The sequence below is a fragment of the Indicator indicator genome, chromosome 22 (assembly GCF_027791375.1).
Source record: "Indicator indicator isolate 239-I01 chromosome 22, UM_Iind_1.1, whole genome shotgun sequence".
Lineage (NCBI taxonomy): Eukaryota > Metazoa > Chordata > Aves > Piciformes > Indicatoridae > Indicator > Indicator indicator.
Window position 1 is genome coordinate 16087439 of NC_072031.1, and position 27026 is coordinate 16114464.

At 49.7% G+C, this 27026-nt stretch overlaps 1 protein-coding gene across 1 annotated transcript in view; it reads left to right on the top strand.

The window, feature by feature from the left end:
• Positions 1–315: 315 nt before the first annotated feature.
• The window catches only part of LMF1 (lipase maturation factor 1), a 187339-nt gene continuing 160628 nt past the window's right edge, over positions 316–27026 (top strand). The window contains exons 1-3 of the mRNA XM_054390883.1: positions 316–511; positions 10661–10970; positions 24419–24429. Coding sequence (XP_054246858.1) covers positions 316–511; positions 10661–10970; positions 24419–24429 — 517 coding nt within the window. The remainder of the gene's footprint in view (positions 512–10660; positions 10971–24418; positions 24430–27026) is intronic.

A 27026-nucleotide genomic window follows, 5' to 3' on the forward strand; every position in this document is an offset into this window, starting at 1 on the left:
CTCGCCTCCTGGGCTGCAGGTGCCCTTTGTTGTCTCATGTCCATCTTCTCGTCCCCCAGCACAAGTCCTTCCCTGCACAGCTGCTGTCAATTTCATCATCCCCCAGGTGGGATTGACGGTTGCCCCGACCCAGCTGCAGGCCCTTGCACTTCATTGAACCTCATGAGATTCACCTGAGCCCACTTCTCCAGCCCGTCTAGGTGTCTCTGGATGACGAGGAACCCCTTTTAGGGTCACTTCCCCACCCAAACCAGTCTATAAAAAGCCTGCTCCCGGTCATGCAGCCTCTCTTCCCGGCCTGGGCCGGCCTCGCGCATGCTCGCTGCGGGCTCAGATATGGCGGCGCCCAGATCGGGGCTGAGGCAGAGGCAGAAGGGGGCAGCGACAAGCGCCGTCCCCGAGGTCCCGGAGCGGGCTGCGGCGGGGCCGGTGGGTAGCGAGGCCAAGCCACCGCAGGGCACCTTCTGGCTGACTCGCATCATGCTGCTGCGATCCATAGCGCTGCTGTACTGTGAGTGTCCGGGCGCTGCCCCGCGTCGCCTTTCAGCTGTCCGGGGAGCGGGTTGGAGGTTCGGTTCGGTTCGGTCCGGTCCGGGGAGCCCCGGGGAGCGGGTTGGAGGTTCGGTCTGGTCCGGGGAGCGGGTTGGAGGTTCGGTCTGGTGGTTCGGTCTGGTCCGGGGAGCGGGTTGGAGGCTTTCTGGTCTGGTCCGGGGAGCCCTGGCCTGCGGGGGCAGGCGGGCTTGTAAGCACCAGAAGCCTTGCGAAGTGCTGGGGTTGCCCCATCCCTTATTGTCTTCCCTGTTGCAAAGCCTCAGGTGGTGAAAGGGTGAGCCCCCGGGCGGCGGCGTCCGTGCTGATGCTGCGGGGTGAGGTCCCACCCTGCTGGGAGAGAAGGGCTGCGACCAGCGGAGCTCCTTGGGAGTGGGGAAGCGCAGGACCATGACCACCTAACCTTCTCGGTGGTGAACTTCTGCGTGCAAGATGCAGGGCTGCAGGGGGGCTTTGCTCTAGCTCTTGGCTCCAAACCATGTCTTGGTATGGAGGGTCCAATTGCACCAAGCAGCCCAGCCTGCCTTTTTCCAAATCCATGCCACTCTGTTACGGGATGAAGGGACAGATGACATTTTTTTGTAAATATTGCAAGAGGTTTCATAATCTCTGCCCCTTGTTCTTATGGGAGACTTCAGCTTCCCAGATGTCTGCTGGAAATACAATACAGCAGAGAGGGAACAGTGCAGAGGTTCCTGAACTGTGTGGGAGAGAAATTCCTGGCACAACTGGTGAGGGAGCCAACCAGGGAAGGTGCCCTCCTGGACCTTCTTGCAAACAGAAATGAACTTGTTGGGGGAGAAGAGGTTGGAGGCTGCCTAGGGCACAGCAATCGTGGGATGATTGAGTTTTCAGTCCTTGGGGAAGTGTGGGGGGGGTGGTGTGGTCAGTAAAGCTGCCATCTTGGGCTTCCTGAGGGCAGACTTTGGCTTGTTCAGGAGACTGATTGCCCAGGGAGGCTGTGGATGCTCCCTCAGGAGGTGTTCAATGCCAGGCTGGACAGGGCCTTGAGCAATGTGGTCTAGTGGGAGGTGTGCCTCTCCATGGTTGGGGCAGGGGGGTAGGAACTAGATGATCTCTCAGGTCTCTTCCAACCCAAACCACTCTAGGAACTGAATTTGCCATAGCCTTGAGATGCTTAATGATGTGAAACCAGTTTCCCATTCTGTCTGTGCTTGTTTGGCTCTGGCTTTGGCCAGAAACACCCAGAGCTGTGCTCAGACCCCACTAGTGTTCCACTGGAAAAAAAAAAATACTCGCAGTGAAACCCAAACTGACATGTAACACGCTACCTTACAAATTCTAAATGTGCCCCAGATTTGTCCACAGAATTGTTAGGATTTGTAGGCTGCCAGCCTGCTTCGATTATTCTGCATCAAAACCATGCAGGAGCTGTAGCTTGGGCTGCTTTTGACACGTGCTCTGTTTCTAGTTTGGTTTCAGCTCTCGGTGAAATGCAGGGTTATGACTCTTTCAGTCAAAATGAAAGCGATTCCCAAATTCCCCTGTGTGTAAATCCAGGCTGCTGAGTTTCCCGGAGGTCAGTTTGCTGTTTTCTTAGGAAAAACTGATTGGTGTTCTCTGTTGTGGCTTTGGTGGAGGCTGCTGCTTTCTGATCAGGGGTTTGGAGTTTAGAAATGCACCACATCTGGCACAGAAATGCTGTCCTGTAGGCTGCTGGTGGTGTGTTTGGTGGGAAGGGGCTGGCGGGGGGAGTGGGAAAGAAAAGAGAGTGGCTGGAGGGGTGGGAGTTGGTAAGGGTGTGATGAAGCAGAGGAGAGTGGAGAGGGAATCAGACATTTGGGACTTTCTGATGAATGGGAGACCTGATCTGGGACAGTGGAAGCAGTAAGAGGTGAGGAGCAAGTCAAGGGTCAGGTGAATTTCATCCTGGAAGTGATTGAAAGTCAGGAGCTGCAGAGAGAAAGGGAGAAGGAGTGAGGATGCCTAAGGCAGAGGATGAAGCCAAGATTGCAGGCTGGTGAGTGAAAACATATAGCGAGAACAGCTGGATTTGGCACTTCTACAAATAGGAGATAGGAATGGGAACACCTGGGAGTGGCAGAAGCAGGGAGGAGACCCCAAAATGCTCTTGTGGTCCAGAGTGAGAAAGCCTTTTTTTGAGAATGTAGTCTCAGAGGAAGGAGTTTGGGTAGTAGAGCTGGCAGGAACAGGGTAGGAGGATGCTTCTGTCCTTTGCAGTGGCAGAGGTGCAAGACAGAAGTTCACTTGCTTGTTATGCAGCTTCAGCTTGGCTGTAGTCAGGTCACAGTGATCTCTGCTGTTTGTTTTGGGTGAGTGACAGCCACACAACCCAGAGCCAGAATCTTGGACCAGGTTTGAGATGGATCAGATTGGAAAAAGGGAAGACTGAGGGAGGATTTAATCAGCATTGATCAATACTTGGAGTGGGTGTCAGGAGGATGGGACCAGGCTTTGTTCAGTGATGCTCAGTGACAGGACAAGGGATGATGGGCACAAACTTGAACATAAGTTTCACCTAAAGGTAAGGAGGAACTTTGAGGGTGACAGAGCATTGAAGCAGGCTGCCCTGAGATGAGAGGTGGTAGAGTCTCCATCATTGGAGACATTCCAAACCCACCTGGACATGATCCTCTGTGACCTTCTCTAGGTGAACCTCCCTTGGCAGGGGAGCAGGACTTGATCTCCAGAGGTCTCTTCTAATCCATACCATTCTGTGAATTTCGACTCGGGCTGTCACTTGCAGCAACTTTGGGACTCCAGCTCTGATCCCAGTGCAGGGGAGATGCTGCACAGCCTGCAGCTGCAGTGTTCCTAGGTTGGGAACTAATTGGAGTGTCTGAGATGGAGGTTGTGAGCAGGCAGATTCTTCTGTCAAAGGCTGCAAACCCATGGCAGGGCTGTTGGGGTGGGATGCTCTCGAGGGAAGGGGGGTTGCCTTTTGATCTCTTCTGAGAGCCTGGGTTTAGAAACAGCAGCAAACAATTTAAAGCCTCTGTGCCAAGCTGCTCTTCCCAGCTTGTTTCTGAAGATGGAACCATTTACTCTGACAGCCTCAGCCTGGCTGAGGGAAAGGCTGATGCTATTGTGACACTTTGACGTTCCTCAGTCGTGGGATGTTTTCCCCCCTCCTTTCACTTCACCCTTTTAAACACAATCCTTTCATTCCTGCTGTGTTAAGTAACAAATCCTTTGAGGGGGGAACTTGTGTGAAAGTATCATGGAAGTGGTCACCCCCCTGATGCTTGTAGCTCCTGCCTGTCAGTGCAGCTGTGGGAGCTGAAAGCTTGTTCTCCTTCCTAGGTAGAAAGGGAGGAGTAGGAGAGTGAAGGACCCTGTGGATGGAAGGGAGAGGAACAGGATTGGGGGTGTACAGTGATGCTGAGGTGAGAAGCAGAATCACTGAGCATGATCCGGGGGACTGTCACTTGCTTCCTGTCCTAATTCCACTCCCAAGAGGCTTTTTGCTTGATGTGAGCTGAGGAGATGCTCTCCCTTTGGATCTTTTGTGGAAGCAGGCTATTCAGAGCAAGACAGGTGTGAAGCATCCTTCTGTGTGCCCTCCCTTCTCCCCCACTCCTTTGGTTATAGCTGCCTTCCCCTTCTGTTTCTTTGAAGGGAGTTTCCAAGAGCAACCAGAGCCTGGGAAGTCCCTGGCAGAGCAGCTGTTCTCTGAGAGGCAAGTTAGAGATGGGAAGGTGGGAAAGGATCTGACAACATGTGGAGGTCAGCAATCAAACCCTCCTGCTGCTTGCAGGAGTGGGAAGGAAGGGGAAAATGGATCCAAGCTGAAAGGGTTCTGTGAGTTTTGCTTTTTGCAACAGGGCTGTGCCAGTGGGGCACAGAACCACAGAATGGTTTGGGTTGGACCTCAGAGACCTTTTCAGATCTGGGACCTCTTTCTCCACTTTGCCAATTAAGCATGGGCAGACTTAATTAAAGTCCTTCTGGAAGGGGAGGGTGAAGTAACTAACATAGAATCCAGCCCTGAACACTGAGGAAGAGAACTGTGTGTTGGTCTTACCCTCTGCTCTGCTGCCCACACCTCTGTGAGGCATCTTTATGTTCTCCCAGGTAACAAGCAACAGGACAAGAGGAAATGCCCTCAAGTTGCACCAGGAGAGGTCTAGGCTGGACATGAGGAACAATTTCTTCCCCCAAATAGTTGTGAAGGCCTGGCCCAGGCTGCCCAGGGCAGTGGTGGAGTCCCCAGCCCTGGAGGGGTTTCAAAGCTGTGGAAATGTGGTGCTGAGGGCCATGGTTTGGTGGTGCCCTGGCAGTGCTGGGGTAAGGCTTGGACTCAGTGATCTTAAAGGTCTCTTCCAACCAAACTGACTCCATGATTCTCTATGCTGCTGCTGTGGGTTTCCATCACTGCAGCCTCTAACACAGCAATTCCTGGGGCAGGGAGGTTTGCAGAAGTCCTGCTCTGAGATTTCCAGGGTTTTTTTTACACCCTGCTCTTGTACTGTATATTTGTTCTTAGGGCAGGGGTTGCCTTTTTGTCACTACAGAAAGTCTGAGGTCTGGTTGGAAGTGCTGTTGCAGGTAACAGCTGGTCCCAAAGCTCCTGACAATGAGTGTGTGCTGTTTGCTGCCTTCACCCTCCTCCTGGATCAGTTAGGTGCCCTTTGTGGATGATGACTATCATCAGCTTCCAGATGTAGCAGTTTAAGTAATTAGATCCCACCCTTTCCAATTTCAGCTGGGCTCTGTAGAGTGCTTTGAAACAAAAGCTGTTATTTAAATCCAGTTTATCTTCCTTCTCCTCCTGTCTTGTTTATTAGTAGTATTTTCTTTGCCCAGAGCTGGAGCTATGGGAGGTTCATGCTACTTCTTCCTAATTCTGAAATCTAAAGCCTGCTCGGGGGGTGGTTTTGGCTTCCTGTAGGCTCCTGGCTCTCCCCAGTGTCCTTCCTCTTCTCTTTCTCTCTGCCATCTCTCCTCTGCTTTCCCCCTTCTCTTCCCTCAGCTGTATTAAAAGGCTTCTAGTAGCTTTCAGCTTGCCCAGTCAGGACTATAACAGACCTTCTGATGCTTTTTCTGCCCTGGAAAGTGTTTTTCAGTGCAGAGCTTTTTAGCAAGTTTGTCCAACAGCAGCAGTCTGTTAGCACAGTGTCCTCTTAGCAAGCTATGCATGTGCACCAAAGAGCTGTGTAAGTGAGACAGGGTTGTGTTTGGTCCTGAGCAAAGCACATTCAGCAGAGCAGGCAGTGATAGTCCAGGGGAAATGATAACAGGAACTGAGAAGGAGAGAATCTATCTCCCAGTCTGCTGCTTGCTCCAAGCTGGTCTGGAGCAGAGGGACCCTCTCAGGGCATCCTCCAGCTGCAGGCTGGTGTGGTGTTGAAACAACCCAGGTCTTGGGGATCGTCTTAGCAGCACCACCACAGCCCAGCTTTTTCTGTTTGCTTTCATATTCCTGCAAACAAAGAGGCAACAGGGAGATACGCCCTTTAAAAACCCCCAAAGCAACCACCCCAAGGTCTTCAGCCTTGCTGTGAATGGCAATACAACAGCAAGGCGTGAAGGGCAGCCTACTTTGTTGTGTGTTTCTCTGGGGCTGTAGGGTTGCAGGATGAAAAGGGGGTGCTTGGCTTCACCCCAGCTCTTTGCACACTGCTATGGTGGTGTTGTTTCTGTGTTGCAAAACATTGCAGGGGAATTTATCAATTGAAAACTCATTTGATTCCTTTCTCTGATAACAGTGAACATGCCATGAATATTCTCTCTCCCCTCGACGACTTCTTTTCAGTAGTCCAACCTCAGCTTGCCAGCATCCAGCCTTTTTGAGTGCTTTGTTGGGTCAAAGGTGCACTTGATGTATGGCTCCAGGCAGATTTTTTTTTTTTTTGATGTGTGCAAAATGTAGTTTGATTTTCATGCAAAGCTCTGTGCTCTTGGTTGATTTCTTCTTGTGGTTTGGGCTTTCAGTAAAAGCTAAGACTTCTTTTAATGGGGAGGGTGGGGGGAGAGGGAGAGCAAGCTCATATGACTGGAAAGGTTTGGATTTCACATCTTTAAATCTTTACAGAGCATGAAGAGTAGGATTCTCTCATTCTGCTACCATGACAGGCTGAGCCTGGGCTGGGGGAGAGGAACTGAGGTGATAGAGCAACCTGGGGAGACCAAATCCTTTCAGATGGGCAACTTTTGCTTTGTGTGCTTGGGTCGTGTTTGTGAGTGGTCTGTGGGTTGGAACGAGGAGCATGGTCAGGCTGGGGGAAGGAAAGGAGGGGAGGTAATGGAAAAGTACAGTGAAGCATCTTGAGGTGAGAATAGGTAGCAAAGGTCTATTAGCAGTTGGTGACAATTTCCATGTATTACTTATGTAAAGATCAGGTGGCAGCAGGTAGAGCAGCCTGCTCCCATGTGAGCTGTCAAAGGCTCCATCTACCTCTGGAGTGGGAGGGAGCATGGGAGGCACCGAGGCTGTTTTCAAGCCATAAAGGAGCAAATATTCTGAGGAAGAATGGCAAAGGGCTTTAGGTGGAACAGAGAAGGCTGACCTGGGTTGAAAGCACCCAACTCATCCTCAGCTGCTTTACCAACTGCTGAATGCCGGTTCATGTAACAGAACTCTGCCACCTTCCTGCCCAGGAAGAAGCTACAGGACAAGCCAGAGAAGCAGTTAACCTTGCCCCCTGCCCTGGCAGTGCAGAGGATGTGCCAGCCAGTGCACAAAGTGGAAGCAAAATTGTTTGCCTGGAGGGAGTGGGAAGATGGAGAGTGGAAAATCCCCAAATTCAAGGCCAGTTGGAGGGAGGTTTCAGAATAGGGGTTAGGGAAGAGGAAGAGAAGCACAGGCTTGGGGGGCAAAAGGGACTTTCTCCCCCTCTGTGACTAAGCCAAGGTCAAATGGAAGGCTCCAGGAGAAGGGAGCAGGGTCTATTACAGTCGGTTTAAGGATGCAGTTTCTTGAGATGGGCTCAGGAAGAGGAAGCTCTGACAGACAAGGTGATAAAGAACTTTTTTTCCCCCCTGGATCTGTGCCTCTCCTGAGTTGCTGAAATCCTTTACAGAGTGTCTTTAGTTTCAACCATTGCATGTGTCTGGTAACATGGGAACCACTTTGTACAGGGTGAAGCCTCTTGAAGGCTTAGCTGGTGCCTGAGTCTAGACGATTTGGTGATAGGGGCTGAGAAGGAGATCCTGCCTAAGGAGGAACCCTTCAAAAGACGCTGGAGATGAGAGGGAGTAGGGTGAGACAGCAGCTCAGCTTGGGGAGTGTCCAGGAGAGGGAGCTGGATCCAGGAGGGAGAAGCGCATCTAGGAAATGAAATGTGGGAGCAATTAAGAGTGATTGCTCGTCCTGATGGCTTGGGATCGAAGTGGAGGTGGAACAGTCAGGGTTTGGTTTGGGTTAGGTGAGATTTTCAGCCAATTGGGGCTGTTGATCGTGTGATTTAGTTGTGAAATTCTAGTATGTGAAATACCAGCAGTGCAGCATCTCATGAGAAGTTATTGGTGCTCTGGGGGAGAACCACTTTGGAGCCCAAACTGAGCTTAGCTGGGCAGCTCCTCCCCACCTATAATGCAGCCTTTGCTGCCTTCTGACTTAGAGGCTGTGCAGTATTTTGTACCTCCAGTGTGTACTTTTCTCCAATTGCTATAGTTTTGTTCTTCCTAATTTGCCCTTTCCTTGTTTATCTTGCATACCATGCAGGGGCCTAATTTGGATTTATTTATTTTAGGACAAAAAAAAAAAAAAAGCCCTGCTTAGCAGTTATGGGTTTGGGGCAGCAATTTCTGCAGCATTTAGAGGTGGATTTGATTAGCACTTTTGGAAAGCTGTGCAGCAAATAGCAGTGCTCATCAAGGGAGCTCAAGCCATGGAGTCTGGAAATTTGGCCTCTATTTAACCAGAAATGAAGATATTAAGTTGGATGAAACATTACTGCCTGTGCTCCCTGTCAGGCTTTCTGATTTCACAGTTGTGCTGACTGGTGTTGGTAGGAAAACAAAAGATGAATAAAATATAAAACACTGAAATTGTTGGTCCAAAACTGATTCTTTAGTGTTGCAATTGGTTTTGTCCCTCTGTGTCCATACTCAAGTAAGACATTCTGTGTGATTTTTATTAGTTGGTGAAATCATAGAATGGTTTGGGTGGGAAGGGACCTTTCAACCTCATCTAATCCAATCCCCCTGCAGTCAGCAGGGGCATCCCCAGCTAGAGCAGGTTGCTCAGAGCCCCAGACAACCTGAGCTACAATGGTTCTAGGGATGGGGCAGCTCCCACCTCTCTGGGCAACCTGGGTTAGTGTCTCACCACCTTCAGTGCAAAAATTTCTTCTTTCCAGTCTGAATCTCCCTCTTGTATTTTCAAACCATCCCATCTTGTCCTGCCAGAAGAGGCCCTGCTCAAAAGTCTGTGCTCATCTTTTTATTGGCCCCTTAAAGCACTGAAAATCCCTCACTGTGTGTGCAAGACAGATGGAAAGAGACACAACCAATTAAACTCCCAACTTTATTGTGTCAGGGCTGTGATTCAGGATCTGTTGAAACCAGTGGGAACCCTCCCAGTGACCTCAGCTGGACGCTGGATTGTGAGGTTTTGGTGGGTTTTGAAATGAGAGCAAAACACACAGTGTGTGCAAAGAGCTGGAGTGAGTGCTAAGTGGATTAACTGAAACCCACTGGAGACCTTTGTGTGTGTCTGGGGGAAATGGGACATTCATTTTGATTCCCTGGGGCTGCAGACTTTGATTTGTTAGTTGAACTTCAAAGAAATGATAATCTGGGTTTAAAGCTCGGGGGTGTAATTTCACATGGGCTTCCCACCAGCTTTCCCAGTGAGAGACACCAACCAGCTGAGCACCAGAATTCCTCTGTGCAGGATGACAGTGTGCAGATAAGGGAGGAAACAGATTTATCATTAAGGAGAATTGGGAGGGGAAAGAAGCTGACCTTTTGCAAGAGCTCAGCTGTTGCTGCTTATGACGTGGCTGGTGTTAGGATAGTGTTTGAAGGATACAAGGATGGGTAAGTGAGCTGCTGGGAGCAAGATGTATGGAGCCTAATCAGGAAATGTTGGCCTTCATCAAGTTGTTTCTGAGAAATGGAGATGGCTGCAGTTATGAACTGCAAATTGGTAACTGGAGGAGATTCCTAAAATGTGAGATAATCCCTAGAAGCTGACCAACTCTCTCTGTAGAACATCAAATTCTAGGTCTAGTGTCTGTAATTAAATTGTTGATGTGCTGTTAAAAAAAGCATCTGGCTGTTCTAAGATTGTCCAGCTCAAGAGCAGAGACACTATAAATGAGGGAGCTGTAGCAGCTGTAGCAGTTGTGTGAACATGGAGATGTGTTGTCCCCTGAAGTCAAAGCATGACCTTGAAGACACAGTCTGCTCTCAGCCTGCCCTGGGAGCAGCAGATACTGTAGTACATCATCGTCCCCAACAGCCCCCATGCTGGAGCTGTGGTCCATTTGCACTGCAGAATGGTTTGTGAACCTGAAACAGGAGGGGTTTGGGGGTCAAGCTGTGCCTGTGCTGCTGCAGAGCTGGAGGGGGCTGGGTGGGCTCTCAGGGCTCCATTGACCAAGGTCCCCAAAATCCATGCACGGACCGAGGGTTTCTCAACATCTCTTATCCAAATCCTCCTTGTGGAAAGGAAATTCCATCTGAAAGGCTTGAAATGAATGGATGAAGTTTCTCTCTACAGTGCAGTTAGGCTCTTTCCCTCATCTGCATGAGGAGATGAATGGTGCTTGTGACTAACCTAGGGTCACACAGAGTCTAACAGAGCAGGGCTGAGTCTCCTGGTCCTACCCTGGGTCAGGTTGTTCAGTTACAGGCAGCCTTTCCCAGAAGGGCATTGTTGAGTTTGCCTGAAGCAAGTGGCATGTCCCTTACAGCTGTTGGGAGAAAATTATCTCCAAACAGACCCTGTGCCATTTCCTGGTGTGAAGGCAAAGAGTATTTATAGAACTCCTCTGCCTTCTGTGGGGTGGTTCACAGAAGTGAGTGTGTTGTGTTTTAATGGGGATGAGAACATGTGAAGAAATTCCTTCCCAAAGCATTAATAGGATTCTGTAACTCTGGATTTAAAATGTGTTCCAGCCTGGATGGTTGCTGATACTGTTTTGTTTTGTTTTTCCCCCTCTTCCTCATTTTCTTCCAGTTGTGGCCTTCCTGGTGGCTTACCATCAAAACAAGCAGCTGATAGGAGAGAAGGGACTGCTCCCTTGTAAACTGTACCTGCAGAATGTCAAAAAGTACTTCAAAGGAAAGATAAACCTGGATGCTTTGAGCTATGCACCAACAATCATCTGGTTTCTGGACTGGTCAGACATGGACAGCATCTTGGACTACCTCTCCCTGCTTGGCCTGGCAGTTTCAGCCTTTGTCCTGGTGTCTGGGTGTGCAAACATGGTGCTGATGGCTGTCCTGTGGGTCCTCTACCTCTCACTAGTCAACGTTGGACAGATCTGGTAGGTTCACCACCTCTCTGCTTTGTTTTTCTGTCATCTCTTCCTGTTTGTTGTGGACATTGACTTTCTATTACCATCTGAGGTTGGTAACCTGGTGAGGAGTGATGTAAGAGTGTGAGATGAGGAAGTCACTTGGCAGGAATGACTTATGGACTATCTGCCCTGATTTCTGTTGTCCTGAGAGGCACATGGGCTGGGTGATGTGCTACAAAGAACTTCCCCTCATGGCTGGTGCAAGGGAGTTGCCCTCATTCCCCAGTTTGAAATGTCTTTTCACCTTTGAGTTCCACCCAAAAGAGAGCTGGGACACTCAAGATAAGGACATGAAGCCTATGGTGGAAAAGAAGTAAAGGAGTAATAGTGACTCTGCATATTGATCTTGCTGCAGGGAGGGGCTGTGTTGAAAAAGGAAAGGCTTTAGGTGGTGCTCACTCTTGACAAGGCTCCAAGTAGAAGGGTTAAAAGAAGGTGGCCCCTTGGGACCCCAGACTTCATTAGTTCACCTCTTTGTGCCTACCTGTAGCAGAGCTGATGTGGTGACTTTGAGCAGGCAGAAGGCTGTGCCATGAAGAGGTGCCCAAGCTGTGGGCACTCTACAGCTTGTCACTGGGATGTTCTTCCCAAATCTACCTCTACAACACCAGACAGGACACCTTCCCTGTGGATGGGCTCAGTGAATGCAGTTGTAAGGGTCTGCATGTGCCTGGGCAGCCCTTTGTCTTGTCCTGGCCCATTCATTCCCATCCCATTCCAGCTGGTATGTAAGTGGGTGAAGGATAACAGCCTCAGCTGTCTGAAGAGCTTTGTTCTCTCAGCTCTTAACTCAACCTGAACTTCAGACTGGGAAAGCAAGCCACACAATTTGGAAAATGACTTGGCAGATGGTTTTCCTTTGCCCATTTCCGACTTTACCCCAGAATCACTCTTCTGTTTTTCTGGATGGTTTATGTTACAGAGCAGGAATTCAAGCATCATCCTCCTCTCACTTTCAGAGACAGAGGAGCTTGTGTCACTGTAACAGCAAAATCTGGATGTGTTCCTTCTTTCTCTTTCTGTTTGTTTGTGGGGAGGAAAAAAAACCCAACCCTAACAACCTCCCTCTCAAGCTGAAAAGGTCTTGTGGCTTTAAAACTGGACCTGCAGTGACTCCTGAGGCTGAAGGCTTGATCTGGCTTGCACCTGGACTAGTGGGGTAATAAAGACATTAGCATACCAGTTTTCTTCTGTTGGTATCCACAAGGTGCTCTAGAATGCTCAGTGTGCTGGTGCTGGGCCTGTGAAAACTCCTGGCTGGGATATGTGCTCCAGGTCTTGTTGGGCAGTTAAGTTCTGTGCTGCTCCTCTGCTCCCAGTTGCTTTTCTGGCAGACTGAAAGCAGAGGGTTGATGTCTCCTCTGCCAGCAATGGAGGAGTGGCAGATCTGTAGGACTCTTGAGGTTCTGTCAAAGAAATCCATTTGTGCTTGTCGAGTGAGTGACCATTTTGTCACCTTTGAGGGAGAGGTGAAGAGTGGGGAAGAGAGAGGGGAGGCTTTTTCCACTGCTGAACTGAACCAGTGTCCAGCAGACCTTGTTCCAAATGCCTCATCCTGAGTTGGGGCTAGAAGCTCACAGCCAAGTGTTTGGTCTCTCCAGCTCTGGAGACAGTGGGCTGGCCAGGAGGAATGCAAGAGGAGCCCAGAGTTCACCTTTTGTGGATGCTGTGGCTGAAAGGAATTGACTCTTGATGCTTGGATAAGGATGTGTTTTTCTTTTCCTCCCTTCCTACTTCAGATTTGGAGTTTAGAAGTGACTCTGGCACAGGCAAGATGACTCCTGGTGTGGAGCAGTGACACACCAAGGAAATGGGGCAGCTTCTCCTGGGATAGGGGTGTGAGAAAAAGAGCTCTGTGTCCAGCTCAGCACAGGAAGGACATGGATGTGATGGAGCAAGGCCAGAGGAGGCCATGAAAATGCTCAGGGGGTTGGAGCACCTCTGCTATGAGGCCAGGCTGAGGGAGCTGGGGGTGTGCAGCCTGGACAAGAGAAGGCTCCAGGGAGACCTCAGAGCAGCCTGCCAGGACCTGGAGGGGCTACAGGAAGGCTGCAGAGGGACTGTTCCCAAAGGTCTGCAGGGACAGCACCAGGGGCAATGGTTTGAAATGAGAGCAGAGCAGATTGAGATTGGATGTGAGGAACAAGTTCTGCAGCAGGAGGCTGCTGGAACACTGCAACAGGTTGCCCAGGGAGGGAGCTGAGGCCCCATGCCTGGAGCTCTTCAAGGTGAGGCTGGAGAAGGCTCTGAGCAACCTGATCACTGCTCTAGTGGAGGATGTCCCTGCTGCCTGCAGGGGTTGGACTGGATGAGCTCTGGAGCTCCCTTCCAACCCAAACCATTCTGAGATCCTGTGAAACAGGAGGTGCTACCTCAACTTCATCTCTTCTTAATTGTGGTATGGAGTCTGTTGAACAGGAAATTAGGTGGTTCTTGTAGCAGGGTGAGGGAAAAGAATCAAAGCAACCCAGCAGCACAGTTCAGTCACTTGTGGTTACATTTTTTTCTTCAGATCCTCTGCAATGGGTCACTGGGTGGTCAAAAGCACATTATTGTTGTGCATGCAGTGTGACCTTCAGTTCCTGCAGAAGGGAGTGCTGGGTGCCTAGGTACTGACAGTGCCAATAAACCTGGAGAGGACAAAGGTGGTGGAACAAGGGATGAGCTCTGAGAGCACCTGAGGTAGCATGAACTCTGCTGCTGGCTGTGGGTGGGTGCCAACATTGGCCTTAAAACTAAGAATCATAGAATTGTTTGGGTTGGGAAAGACCTTTCAGATAACAGAACAACTGTTAACCCAGCCCTGCCAGGTCACCACCAAACCATGGCCCTCAGCACCACATCTCCATGGCTTTGAAACACCTCCAGGGATGATGATTCACCCACTTCCCTGTGCAGCCTGTTCTAGGAGCCTGGCTATAAAACTCCCTTTTCACACTGGTTTGTGAGGGGGGTGAGGTGGTTCTGCTAACTCTGGTTTACTCTCACGTTTGGGCAGACTGAGAGGGTTTGATTTCTGCTTGTTCATCAGAGTGTCTGTGGAAGACCACAGAGACTTCATATGAAGAGGGAAGGGCAATGTTGTCAGGCATTCCTGATCAGTTAGGAGACAGCTCAGCAAGAGACCTCTGAAATAAGGAAGAAATTCCTCCTGTGGCCACCTTTTTGTAGCTGCTGTAAGATCTTTCTTAGCATTCTTCAGCAGCTGGCAGATGTTGACTCCTAGAAGCTCTCATGGACCCATGGCCTGACCCAACCCAGCAGAATCCTTTGCAGTAGCTGCCTGGGAAGGCAGCTCAAGGAAGACGGGGAGTGATAAGGGGGAAGAGAAAGTTCTCTTCTTTAGGAAGTGAGGAACAATTTATTCACTTTGCCTTTTTTTTTTTTTCCTATTTTAAATTTAAATGCTTCTATTTGTTTTGGGATGGAGTCTCCAGATAGTGAGGGCTGCTGAAGGAGAGAGTCTTTCAACTGCTGTCCAGCTGGCTTGGGCTCAGAGTCAGAGGAAGCTTTAGAAGAGCAAACCATCTCCTTTGAAAGGCAGGATGTGTTGCCTGCCTGCCCCAGTGCTGCTGACTTCCACCTGTGCCCTGGGGAGGACACCTTGGGACAGCTGAGCCTGCTGGGGCAGCCCAGCAAGGGACGGGCTTGAAGGGCTTCAGGGAGCTGCTCTAGAAACAGGCTGGTGTGAGCTGTTTGTGGTGCGTTTTGTGGGATAAGGATTACTCTGGCAACCTAAAACGTTGGGAAGTGGAGCCAGGATGTTGTCCTGGCCCTGAATTCTTGGGTTTGCAAGTTTGCTGTTGGCTCTGCCAAAGTGCAGGTGAACTGAGGGGAGATGCACTCGGTGGCTCTCAAAACCAGGCTGGATTTCAGAGGAGAGCCTTTTAATGCTGGCACCTGTGAAATGTTGGGGCCAGAGTTGCCTTTGTCACATTTGGAAGTGGAATGCAATGTGGGAATATCTTGGAATTCTGAGCACTCTGTTCTCAAAAACATTGGTGGTGTTTTGAGGTCTACTCAGAGTAAACCTGGATGACTTCTGTGGCTCATGGGGCATGCACACAGTGGTGCTGCACTTGCATCAGAAGCTCTCAGTGTTATCTGTCTTGAAATATTGTGGAGGTGTGGGGTTTTTTTTCCTCTGCCATTTGGAACTTTTCTTTTTGAAGTAGCAGGAAACTGTTAAGAATCCAAAAATCTGCCAGTGCAAAAAGATATTTAATGCCTGACCCCAGTGGCTGGGTGAAGTGCTTGATCATGTTGTTAATTTTAGCCTTGATTTTTTTTTTCTTTTTTCCTTTGTCATTTCTGCAGACTGTAGCCAATTTTAGTAGAACAGTAGGAAAAGAGACCTGAGCTGGCACTGTGCATTCCCAGCCCATGGCCAATCGTGTCCTGGGCTGCTCCCCAGCAGTGTGGGCATCAGGTGGAGGGAGGGGATTCTGCCCCTCTACTCAGACCCCCCCCATGCAGTGTTGGGGCCATCTATGGAGTCCTCAGGAGGCTACAGCAATGCTGGGAGGGCTGGGAGCCCTCTCCTGGGAGGGCAGGCTGGGAGAGTTGGGGTTGTTCAGCCTGGAGAAGGCTCCAGGGAGACCTTCTGGTGGCCTTGCAGTGCTTCAAGCTCTGGGGATAAGTTTTTTAGCATGGCCTGTGGTGACAGGACAAGGGGGGAGGGTTTGAAAGTACAAAAGGAAGATTCAGACTGGAGAGAAGGAAGAAATTTTTTACACTGAGGGTGATGACAGCCTGGCCCAGGTTGCCCAAAGAGATGGGAGATGTCCCATGCCTGGAACTTGCTCTACTTGGAGATGTCCCTCCTGAATGCAGGGGATTGGAGTAGACCTTGAAAGGTCCCTTCTGATCTAAAGCACTCTGTTTCTGTGTAAAGTGGGCCCAGTTTGAGTATAAATGAAGTTAGGCTGGACAGCAGGAAAAAAACGTCCCTGGCAGGTTTGTCAGCCATGGAACAGGCTGTCCAGGGAGGTGGTTGAGTTGCTTTCCCTCAAGGGGTTTAAAAGCTGTGTGCAGGTGGTGCTGAGGGATGTGGCTTAGTGGTGTGCTCAGCAGAGTAGGGTTAGTGGTTGGACTCTGTTATCCTGCTGAAGGTCTTTTCCAACCTTACGATTCTATGTAATTAATCTCAAGATGCTTGAGAAGGCTTTGTGGGGGTGCAGTGTGCATTTTTCAGTCTGCAGGTCCTGCTGGTACAGGTTCAGGCACTGAAGTCCCTTTTGCACCAGAAGAGCCAATGCACTTCTGACATGAGGTAGCACCCCCAGGTAGGGGTCTCCAGAGTTACTGCATTTGGAAACCAACTCTTGAACTCTTCTGCCACTGATCTCCTGTTTCTGCTTCTGTTGTTTCCCCACAGACCCCCCTGCCCCCAAGCATTTTCAGCTGTCACCTGAAAACCTTTTCCTTTCCTTATTGTGTTTCATTTTTCAAAGGCTGTTGGCCACTGTTGGTAGAGTTGGTAAGACACTTGGTACAAAAACTGGAATTGTGGGGGTTTAAATCCTATTGCCTTTTTCTTTTCCCCACCCCCCTCTCCTGACTGGGGTTCTGGTGGTGTTACAAGAGCTCAAGGGAACAGGTAAAACAAGCCAATAAATAAAAGGTTATAGGATGAGGTGGCTACAACCTGCTTTTCAGTGTGATCTTCCCTTGTGGAACATGGTGGTGGTGGAGCTACTGCTCACAGGTTTTTAGGGTAAAATATGCCTGAGTAGGACAGCTTGCTTTCTTTGGGTTTTTTGTTTTTGTTTGGGTTTTTTTTTTTTTTGCAAGGAATAGGAAACTGAGTGCTGTAGATTCCTGCAGTGTTTTCTGAGCTGCGCTCCTGGGCTCTTGGAAGCCGTGTGCTCAGCTGGCTTCTAAGAAGTTGCAGGGGGGAGGACATGCCTGTGTCTGTCTGGTCCCCAAAGCCTGGGTGTTTGCTCAGCTTTAGCTGTTGGAATGTCCTGTTGATAGCTTTTAAGGACTTAAGGTGTGCAGCAGGTCATGAAAACCTGTCTCTGAGGCATGGGATTTAATTGCAGTTAAATTGCCATCCTCAGAAGTTGGTTTACAACAGAGAAAGAAGAAAGGCTGGCATGCCATGGAGGTTTTGTGGTTTATATGTCTCATTAAAACCCACTTGACCTATGCAGGACTTTAATCACAGTCTTGTGTGCTAGTGGGTGAACTGCTGACTGCTCAAGGTTGAACTCCATTAAGTGCTGGGGGGGCTGATGAGAGGCTGAGGGCTGAGCTTCTGCTCTCCAGGAGGGAATTAGTAGGCATTAAATGGACCTCTTCCCCACTTCCTTTCCTCTTATGGTCTAACAGCTTTGGTTTTGCAGTCGGAAGCACTTGGGGCTCTGCCTAGTGTCATCCCACCCATGTCAGAAATGGATCTCTTCTGAGGATCTTATTCTAGCTGTGAAGCAACTGATGTGTGAATCATGGTTGGATGAGGCCTTGAGCAGCCAAGCAGAAGGTGTCTGAGGTCCCTTCCAACCTGGGCTAGTGTGAGGTGTCCCTGCCTGTGGTGGTGGTGGGTTGGAACTAGATGATCTTTAAGGTCCCTTCCAACACAAACCACTCTCTGAATCCATGAACTTGTGTGTCCTGGGTTTCATCAGTAGGCTTGGTTCACTTGGGATGTTCTCTGTGACCTCACTGTAGAAGCAGGAAGGGATGGGTTGGACTGCACTTAACCTATGTGACCTTGGCAAGGTCTTCACATCAGCTTATGTCCTGCTTTCCCTGCCTATCTGGAAGTTACACAAGTTGGTCTCATCTTCCTAGGATCAGGGGATAGAATGAGAGGAAATGGCCTGAAATGTGCCAGGAGAGGTTTAAGTAGGAGGTTAGGAACAATTTCTTTGCTGCAAGAGTGGTCAGGGATTGGCACAGGCTGCCCAGGGAGGTGGTGGAGTCCCCATCCCTGGAGGTGTTCAGGAAACCTGTGGACAAAGCACTTTGGTTTAAAGGCCATGGTGGTGTTGGGCTGATGGTTGGACTGGATCTTAAAGCTCTTTTCCAGATGAAAGAATTCTCTATCAACTCTATAGTCCTTAGAAGTTTGAAGTGCAAGCAAAGATTAATGCTCTGCCTGATTGCAGTGTACAATTGTCTTAAAGAATCTCAGATTTTAGATAGAATCATAGAATCATTTCAGTTGGAGAAGACCTTGGAGATTGAGTCCAACCATTACCTATCTCTACCAAGTCCACATGAACAGATCTCACCTTGCTGCAGATGCTAACCTGGAGCCATTTGCAGGTTGCTGCAAGCTTTGCAAGTAACCCACTTGCAAAGAACCCTTTTTGTCAACCTTGGCTTTGTTTTTCTAGCTCTCCAAAATATCCCAAGGACAACAACAACAACAAAAAGGAGAAGAAAACTCAGAATATCTTATTCCTTTATCTGGCCCTTGGCAATCGACCTCAGGAATTTGTTATTGTGGAGAGCAGCCTCACATCCCTTTTCCTCCCCACCTTCCCTCCCTCTTTGCCCAGGAAGGAAAAAAAGATCCTCTCTGGAAATGCACAGCCAAAGCTGGAGGATCTCAGGGGGGCTGGAGGATCTCAGGGGGTCATCCTTCCTGTCAAGGAAGCTGTGCTTTTGGCACTTCCTCCTCGCACAGGAGAGAGGCAGCGGATCGGTTTCAAAGAATGCTGTGAGCAGTTGGTAGGACACATGAATGAAAACAGAGATGAATGCCAGGTGACACTCCTGCCTTGCTGTGCAACTGGGAACTAATGAGGCTAATGGGAACCATACTTTCATTTGGGAGATTAGCATTTAATCAGGGCTGATGTTTAGGGAGTGTTTGTCCCACACGCACCTCCTCCAGCCCCGCGTGGGAAGGTTTCCCCTCCCTGCCCTGAGATGGTGTTTGGGTTAGCAGAGGTCCTTGAGAGGGGTCAGCCCTTTGCCATCTCCTCACCTGGTATCCAGCATGGCTGGGAAGGAGGAGGGTGATGCCAGGGCTGGATGGCCTTCCTTAGTCCCTGAGCCCTGGAAGTGTGTGCCCTGCAGTGTGGGGTGGCTCACCTGGGTGAGGCAGATCAGTCAGATGGGGATGGGCAAAACAAGGGTGACAGCCCTGGAGCAGGCTGCCCAGAGAGCTTGTGGAGTCTCCTGGTCTGGAGAGCTTCCAACCCCCTCTGGCCATTGTGGTCCTGGGCAAGCTGCTGTGGGTGCCCTGCTTGAGCAGAGGGGTTGGACTGAATGATCTCCAGAGGTTCCTTCCAGCCCTCACCATGCAAGGTTTCTGGAGTTAATTTAGCATGGCCTTTTATAAAGGGGCAAGGAGAATTGTGGGCTTGTTTTGGTTGGAAAAGACCTTTAAGATCATCTAGTCCAAGTGTTGTCTAACTCTCCTAAGTCTGGTGCTAAACCATGTCCCTCAGCACGGCAAAATGCAGAAGCAGCAGAAGCAACCCCTGACCTGAAACTGAAAGCAGAGACCAGAAGAGGAAACCTCTCATGTCACAATCTGTCCTTCAAGCCCCATGGTACTTAGCTCCAGCCAGCACTTCTATTTGGAAGCTGGACTGGCAGCAGCAGATTGAACTCAATCCACCTCTAGACTCCAATGACTTTTGCAAACCATGGCTGATGAGGAAATGAGAGCAAAGGGATGATCAGAAATTGATGTGGTCAGTGGTGTGGCTGTGCAGTGTCTGCTGGACCACAGGGCTTTACCAGAGACCCAGGCAAATATGTTTTTTTCTTTAATTGCTTCTTATCTGGCACATCTAATTGCCAGCTGTATCCAGTATGTGGACTTGGGTCTTGATTCCACAGCTGAAAGATTGAGGCAAAGAATGAATAATAGTTTTGGGGTTTTTTTTCCATGATTTTTTCTTTTATTGTAGCCTGGGACTTGCCAAATAGCTTCATGCACCCAGGCTGCTCCAGCACACGTTCATGGTGTTTAACTCATCTAACTTCTCAAGCAGCTGTGGCTGGAAAGAATGTTAATGCAGTGCCTGGTACCACTGAAAAGTGAGCAGGGGTTAGGGAAGGGGCCAAGCTGTGGTGGGATCTGTGTTTACTAACTTCCCTAAGGATCTTAATCCAGAAATTGAGCCTTGAGAACAGGACTTGCTACCAACAGGGCTGCTCTTGGCTGGGCTGGGGCTTTACTGCAGGGCTGAGCCATGCCACTGGAGAAGTGCTGTGGCTCTGACTGGGGGAGCAGTAGCACTCTGGCCTGTGGAAGGGAGGCAAGGGACTGCAGGAGCAAGCTCTCTGCAGCAAGGAGCTGAAGTGGGAAGTGGATGGAAGCCTGCATTAGAGTAAGTCATGGCTTTAGGAATGGTACTGTAGGGGAAATGCCCCCTGAAACCCAGAGCCCTGCACTGCTTCATTTAATGGGAATCACTCTCAGCAGAATGGGAGCTACTGGAGAGATTCTAGCAGAGACTACAAAGCTGCTGAGGGGCCTGGAGCTGTGAGGAGCAAAGGCTGAGAGCCCTGGGGCTGAGAGCCAGGAGAAGAGCAGCCCCAGAGGGGATCTGAGCAATGTTCAGCAAGAGATAAAGTCTGGGGAGCAAGAGGCTGAGGCCACTGACTTCAGTGGTGCCCAGCAACAAGACAGGGGTCAATGGGCACAAACTGGAACCCAGGAGGTTTTCTGAACAGGAGGAGAAACTTCTTTGGTGTGAGCCCTGGAGCAGGCTGCCCAGAGAGGTTGTGGGGTCTCCTTCTCTGGAGAAATTCCATATCTACCTGGACATTGTGATCCTTCAGGTAGTTGTCCTGTCCCTGTTGGCCTTTGGGAACAGTCCCTCTACAGCCTTCTTGTAGCCCCTTCAGGTACTGCCAGACTGCTATTAGGTCTGCCTGGAGCCTTCTCCAGGCTGAACACCCCCAGCTCCCTCACTTGCTCATCACCAGACTCATGCTTTAGACTTTTCACCATCTTTGTTGTCCATCTTTGGACGCAATGCTCTCAGCATCTCAATGTCTTCCTTGAAGTGAGGGTCTCAGAAATTGACATCTGGTTTCTTAACTCAGCCTGGTGCCCTGCTTTGCAAGGGGAAGCTGTGGTGGTCCTTCAATGGTACCTACCTGGGTGCTTCTGCTTGCTCAGAGGTAGGCAGAGCCATGCGGTGTTGCCTGACCAGGTCATGGCTGCATGGGGAGGAGGCAGCCCAGCCCACTCCCCCTGCACTGCTTGGCTCCAGCTCTGCTCAGGCACCTTTCCCAGCACCATGTGCAAAACCCAAGAGCAAACCTCATCCTTGAGCACTCTTTTAATGTTATCCCTGCTTCTTCCATGTAAATGTGGATGTTGTAATTACAGAGCACAGAATCCCAGATTTTAGGGATCTGTGACCACAATAAAGTGAATACAGAAACCAGACAAATGGTTTCATTTACTCCCATTCTAGCTTATTTCCTCCCCCCTGCCACCACTGTGCAGTACTAAAGGCTTGGCAGCAACTGAAACCAGCTGTCAAAAATGCTTCTTGCCCCCAGTTAATGATGTTCTGGAAGGGATGGTGCAGGAGCCTACTTCTGTCACCTCATGGTGATGGACTCCCCAAGTGGTGGTTGCTAACAAGCTGCTCTGTCTGGAGGCAGGGTGCTGAGGAACTTGGGTCTCCAGGTGCCCAAGCACTACAAACAGCCCTGCACTGAGAAGATGTTTTTTGTGTGTGTCCTGAAGTGTTTATAGCTTTAATTTGGTTGGGATATTGTGGTTCACCAAACAAGCTTTCAGAGCTGTGAGTGAGTTGCTGTTAGGAGTGCCACATGCAAGGCAGCAGTGGGATGAGGTTTGCTGCATCTTGGAGCTGGGGAGGTGTCAGCCAGCATCTTGTGTCTAGCTTTCACCTTGCTCTGGAAGTGGCCATGGCCCCATGCTGGGTAGAAAAGAGGGGGTGAGGAAGAAAGTGGTGGAAAGCTGAAGGAGCTGAGTTTGTCAGCTGAAAAAATGGGAATGGAGACAAAGGTCTTTAAGTAGATGTGCTGAGGAACATGGTTTAGTGGTGACCTAGCAGTGCTGAGTTAATGCTTGGACTGGATGATCTTCAAGGTCTCTTCCAACCAAAATGATTCTGTGATTCTATCGGGGAGAAAGCAGCAGAGGGGGTGGAGGAACTCTTGGTTTATGTGGTGGAAAGGAAGATGTAGTTTAGACCTCTGAGAACGCCTTCTGAAGGTACATATAGAGAATAGCTGGAGAGGGAGGTCTGGGGTCTCCATCACTGCTTACAGATGCATCTGCCAGAGGTGATTCTCACACAGCCCTCTCTTGGGGGGTCCCTGCAGAGGGACTGTTAGCAGAGCCCTGCAGGGACAGGACAAGGGGCAATGGTTTCAAATGAGAACAGAGCAACCCTCAAGCCTACAAAATCGAACACATGTTTTTATCTCTCGCATCTCTCAAGTGCCAAGGCAGCCAGTAGGGAGGAAAAGTCCTTTTTTGTTGTTTTTTAGTAAATATAAATCACAGACTCCAGAATGTTAGGGGTTAGAAGGGACCTCCAGAGATCATCCAGTCCAAGCCCCCTGCCAGAGCAGCAGCATCTGGGGCAGGTCACACAGGCATACATACATCCAGGTGGGTTTTCAAAGTCTCCAGAGAAGGAGACTCCACAACCTCTCTGGGCAGCCTGCCCCAGGGCTCTGTCACCCTCATGGTAAAGAAGTTTCTCCTTATGTTGAAGGTGGAACTTCCTGGTTTCCAGCTTGTACCTATTGTTCCTTGTCCTATCACTGGGCACCACTGAAAAGGGCCACCCTGGCCCCTTCCCCCTGACACCCACCCTGGCCCCTTCCTCCTGACACCCACCCCTCAGCTATTTATAGACCTTGATCAGATCCCCTCTCAGCCTTCTCTTTTCCAGACTAAACAGCTGCAGGTCTCTCAGTCTCCTCCACAGAGAGGAGGAAGAGGAGCTTGCAGCTGAAAATTGGTCATTAGGTTCCAAACTACAACCTGAAGTCTGGGGAAATTGGGTACCTGCCTGTATGTACCTATAAAAAAAAATACAAAGCTCCTAAAATGTCTACAAGAAGCCCTGCTGCTTTTATGTGTTTGGAGTGGGCCATTTGGTTTGGTTCCCTTGGCATTTGCATCGCAGGCTTCTTCAGAGAAATAAATTCACAAGTGTTTGCCTGTCAGCACATGACAAGTTAGGGAGCCTAGATTGATGTAATCAGCAACAGACACATGTCAGAAAACTTCATGTGGCTCAGAAGAGTACAATATTCTATTAATTTCTCATTTGGGGGGATGTGTGTGTGTGTGTGTGTGTTTTAAATGAGCCTCAGGGGGTTCTTAACTTCTGCCAAGAAATAAACTTGTAGGAATTATTCTTGTATTTAACTGCACCACAAGTGGGGTGGAGAACAGCAAAGTGAGGTTGTCCTTAGTGACAGATATCTTTATAAAGAGCCACTTCTACTCAAAGTTAAGGCTTGGTGTGTGTTTTAAAGTTGTTGTCCTCTGTGTGTCAGTAGCCTGCATCAAGGGGACCTCTGAGGAAGCCAGAGAGGGACTTTTGACAAGGGATTGTAGTGACAGGATGAAGGGCAATGGATTTTAGCTGGAAGAGGGGAGATTCAGGCTGGAGATGAGGAAGGAATTCTTTAGAGTGAGGGTGGTCACAGGATCAGAGGATGTTAGGGGTTGGAAGGGACCTCTGCAGATCAAGTCCAACCCCCTGCCAAAGCAGGACCATAGAATCCAACACAGGTCACACAGGAACACATCCAGATGGGGATTGAAAGTGTCCAGAGAAGGAGACTCTGCAACCCCCCTTGGGAGCCTGCTCCAGTGCTCTGTGACCCTCACAGTGCAGAAGTTCCTCTTCCTGTTGAGGTGGAACCTCCTGTGCTGGAGTTTCCATCCACTGCCCCTTGTCCTATCCCAGGGTGCAAGTGAGCAGAGCCTGTCCCCTCCCTCTTGACCCCCAGCCCTCAGGTATTTATAAACATTGATTAAATCCCCTCTCAGTCTTCTCTTCTCCAGGTTAAACAGCCCCAGGGCTCTCAGCCTCTCCTCATAGGGCAGTGCTCCAGGCCCTTCAGCATCCTCATAGCCCTCCCTTGGACTCTCTTGAGTGGGGAGGCACTGGCAAAGGTTCCCCAGGGAGGCTGTGGATGCCTCCTTCTTGGAGGTGTTCAAGGCCAGGTTGGATGAGGCTTTGAGCAACCTGGGCTGATGGGAGGTGTCCCTGCCCATGGCATAGGGGTGGCACTGGAGGAGCTTTCAGCTCCCTTCTAATCCAACCCATTCTGTTACATGGTTCAGGCATTTTCCTGTGCCCCTTGACAGATGTGTTTGAAACTGAAAACTTGAGAAGTTTGAAACAAAACTATCCATGCTCAATAGGTTCCTGCAGTTTATTGACATAGCTTTTAATTGTTTGTTTTTTTTTTTTGTACTTCATTTTGTTTTGCAGGTATTCCTTTGGTAAGTGAATAAGATGAGGAAAACCCTCTGCAGTTAGAATTTCTTGGTGCATTTGTGGGTATGTAGCTTTTGCATCACTCTAGCTGGCTGGAGTTGTCTTTCTTTTTGAACTTGCCACTCTGTGTCCTCTGCCTCTCACTGAATTTCTTTCTGCTCATCTGCCCTTGAGGAGCAGTGGTGTAAAGTCTGTACAATGAGATTAAGGAGACTGGTGGAAGGGTTGTGTACGTACCAAGTCATCGTTTGGAAAGTGGCACTAAAGATGGATAATGAAACAAGCCTGAGGCAACCAAACAAGGTGAGGTCTGAAGGACAGCACCTGGAGGGAGCATGGTCCTTCCAAATTCCATTTCCTCTGACACTGGTGATCTGGGTGAATGTCAAGAAGTCTTACTCATAGCATCTCCTTTCCTGCTAGTGTGGGGTGCAGATATTCAGCACCAGACAGATATGGACCTGCTGGAGCAGGGCCAGGGGAGGCCACAGCAGGGATGGGAGGGCTGGAAGCCCTCTGCTGTGAGGCCAGGCTGAGACAGTTGGGGTTGTTCAGCTTGGTGAACAGAAGGCTCCAGGGAGACCTTCTGGTGGCCTCTCAGGACTTCAGGGGGCCAAGAAGAAAGCTGGTGACAGACTTTGGAGCTGGGCCTGTTGTGACAGGACAAGGGATGATGGTTTGAAACTAAGAGGGAGATACAGACTGGGGAGAAGCAAGACATCTACACTGAAGATGCTGAGACTCTGGCCCAGGTTGTCCAGAGAGGTGGTAGAAGCCCCATCCCTGGAACCACTGCAGGTCAGGTTGCTTTGGGTTCTGAGCATCCTGCTCTGGTTGTAGATGTCCCTGCTGACTGCAGGGGGGTTGGAGTAGATGACTTTTAAGGAATCACTGAATCAAAGAATGCTTTAGGCTGGAAGGAGTCTTTGAGTTATCTGATCCAACCTCCCTGCAGGCAGCAGGGACATCCTCCACTAGAGCAGGTTGCTCAGAGCCTTCTCCAGTCTCACCTTGAAGAGCTCCAGGCATGGGGCCTCAGCTCCCTCCCTGGGCAACCTGTTGCAGTGTTCCAGCAGCCTCCTGCTGCAGAACTTGTTCCTCACATCCAATCTCAATCTGCTCTGCTCTCATTTCAAACCATTGCCTCTCATCCTGTCCTTGCAGACCTTTGGGAACAGTCCCTCTGCAGCCTTCCTGTAGCCCCTTCAGGTCCTGGCAGGCAGCTCTGAGGTGTCCCTGGAGCCTTCTCTTCTCCAGGCTGCACACCCCCAGCTCCCTCAGTCTGTCCCATAGCAGAGCTGCTCCATCAGGTCCATGTCCTTCCTGTGCTGAGGGCTCCAGAGCTGGACTCTATTTTCTACTCACTGACGGCTGTAGCAAAACTGCTTCTTGCATGTGGTGTTTTATCTTTCCTTGGCCTTTCTTTGTGTCCCAACTGGAGAGCCACCCTATGAGGATTACTGAAGTCCTTTGTATGCAGTAGGGTCTCTCCCTTCCTTGTTTTTGGCTTAAGGGCTACTTCTGAATGAGATGAATGAGATGTAAATCTTGAGTTACTTTTGTTAGAATACAGGAAAACCACAATATTTTTGTTATAATATAGCTGAAACAACAACATTGTCATCCATGGCTGTAAGAAGTGCATTGAATATTGCTGAGCTCTGGAAGCCTTATTCTTTGGTAGCATCTACTTCAAAGCAAGTTCTTATAATTCCTGGAGAGATCTCTAGAAGTGCTGACTGTTTCCTCTTCTCCTCCAGGAAATGTGCTTTTTTTGGTACATCTTAGGATGGATTTTGGTGGCCTCTGTTGAAACTCCAGGCTGTCCCTTTGAATTTTAAAGAACTCCAGGGTCTGGAAATAGCAACAAGCTGCTAGGCCAAATGGGATCAAGCAGTATTGCCACAGGTTTTGCTCTTTGCTCTTACTCCTGTCAGGTAGCAGTTATTAAAACCACTCTTCACTTGAGGGAATGAACTGTGAAACAGCCATGCAGAAGCTTTCAGAGTGCAAAGCAGCAGGCACCTTGGACTATTTATATTTGAAAGGTGAAGAGGTGTTCCATGATGCAAATCCTGGGGCAGTTGTCAGCCCCAGGGTTAGGGCTGCTCTGGGAAGAGCTGAGCTAGAATACCTTCTCAGCTTGCTTTATTGTTATTTGGGTAGAAATTTGGCTTTGGCTGTAGTGTGTGATGTGTTCTGGTGAGCATGGGGTGGGTTTATGTTGGGTCCCTCCTGGTGGGTAGGTTCAGCTCAAGTGTGTGAAGCTCCTAGTCAGGAGAGAGGAGCACCTGAGCTAAACGTCAGGAAAAACTGTGAGCAGCCCCAGAGGGGATCTGAGCAATGCTCAGCAGGAGCTAAAGGGTGAGGGGGTGCAAGGGGATGGGGCCATACTCTGCTCAGTGGTGCCCAGGGACAGGACAAGGGGCAGTGGGCACAAACTGGAAGCCAGGAGGTTCCATCTGAACAGGAGGAGAAACTTGGTTGGTGTGAGGGTGCTGGAGCCCTAGGGCAGGCTGTCCTTTGTAATTAAGGGCATCTTCTCTCCTAGCTTTGAAGGTTACCAGAGCACCTTTAGGAGGTTTGTGATGTTGACAGCTGT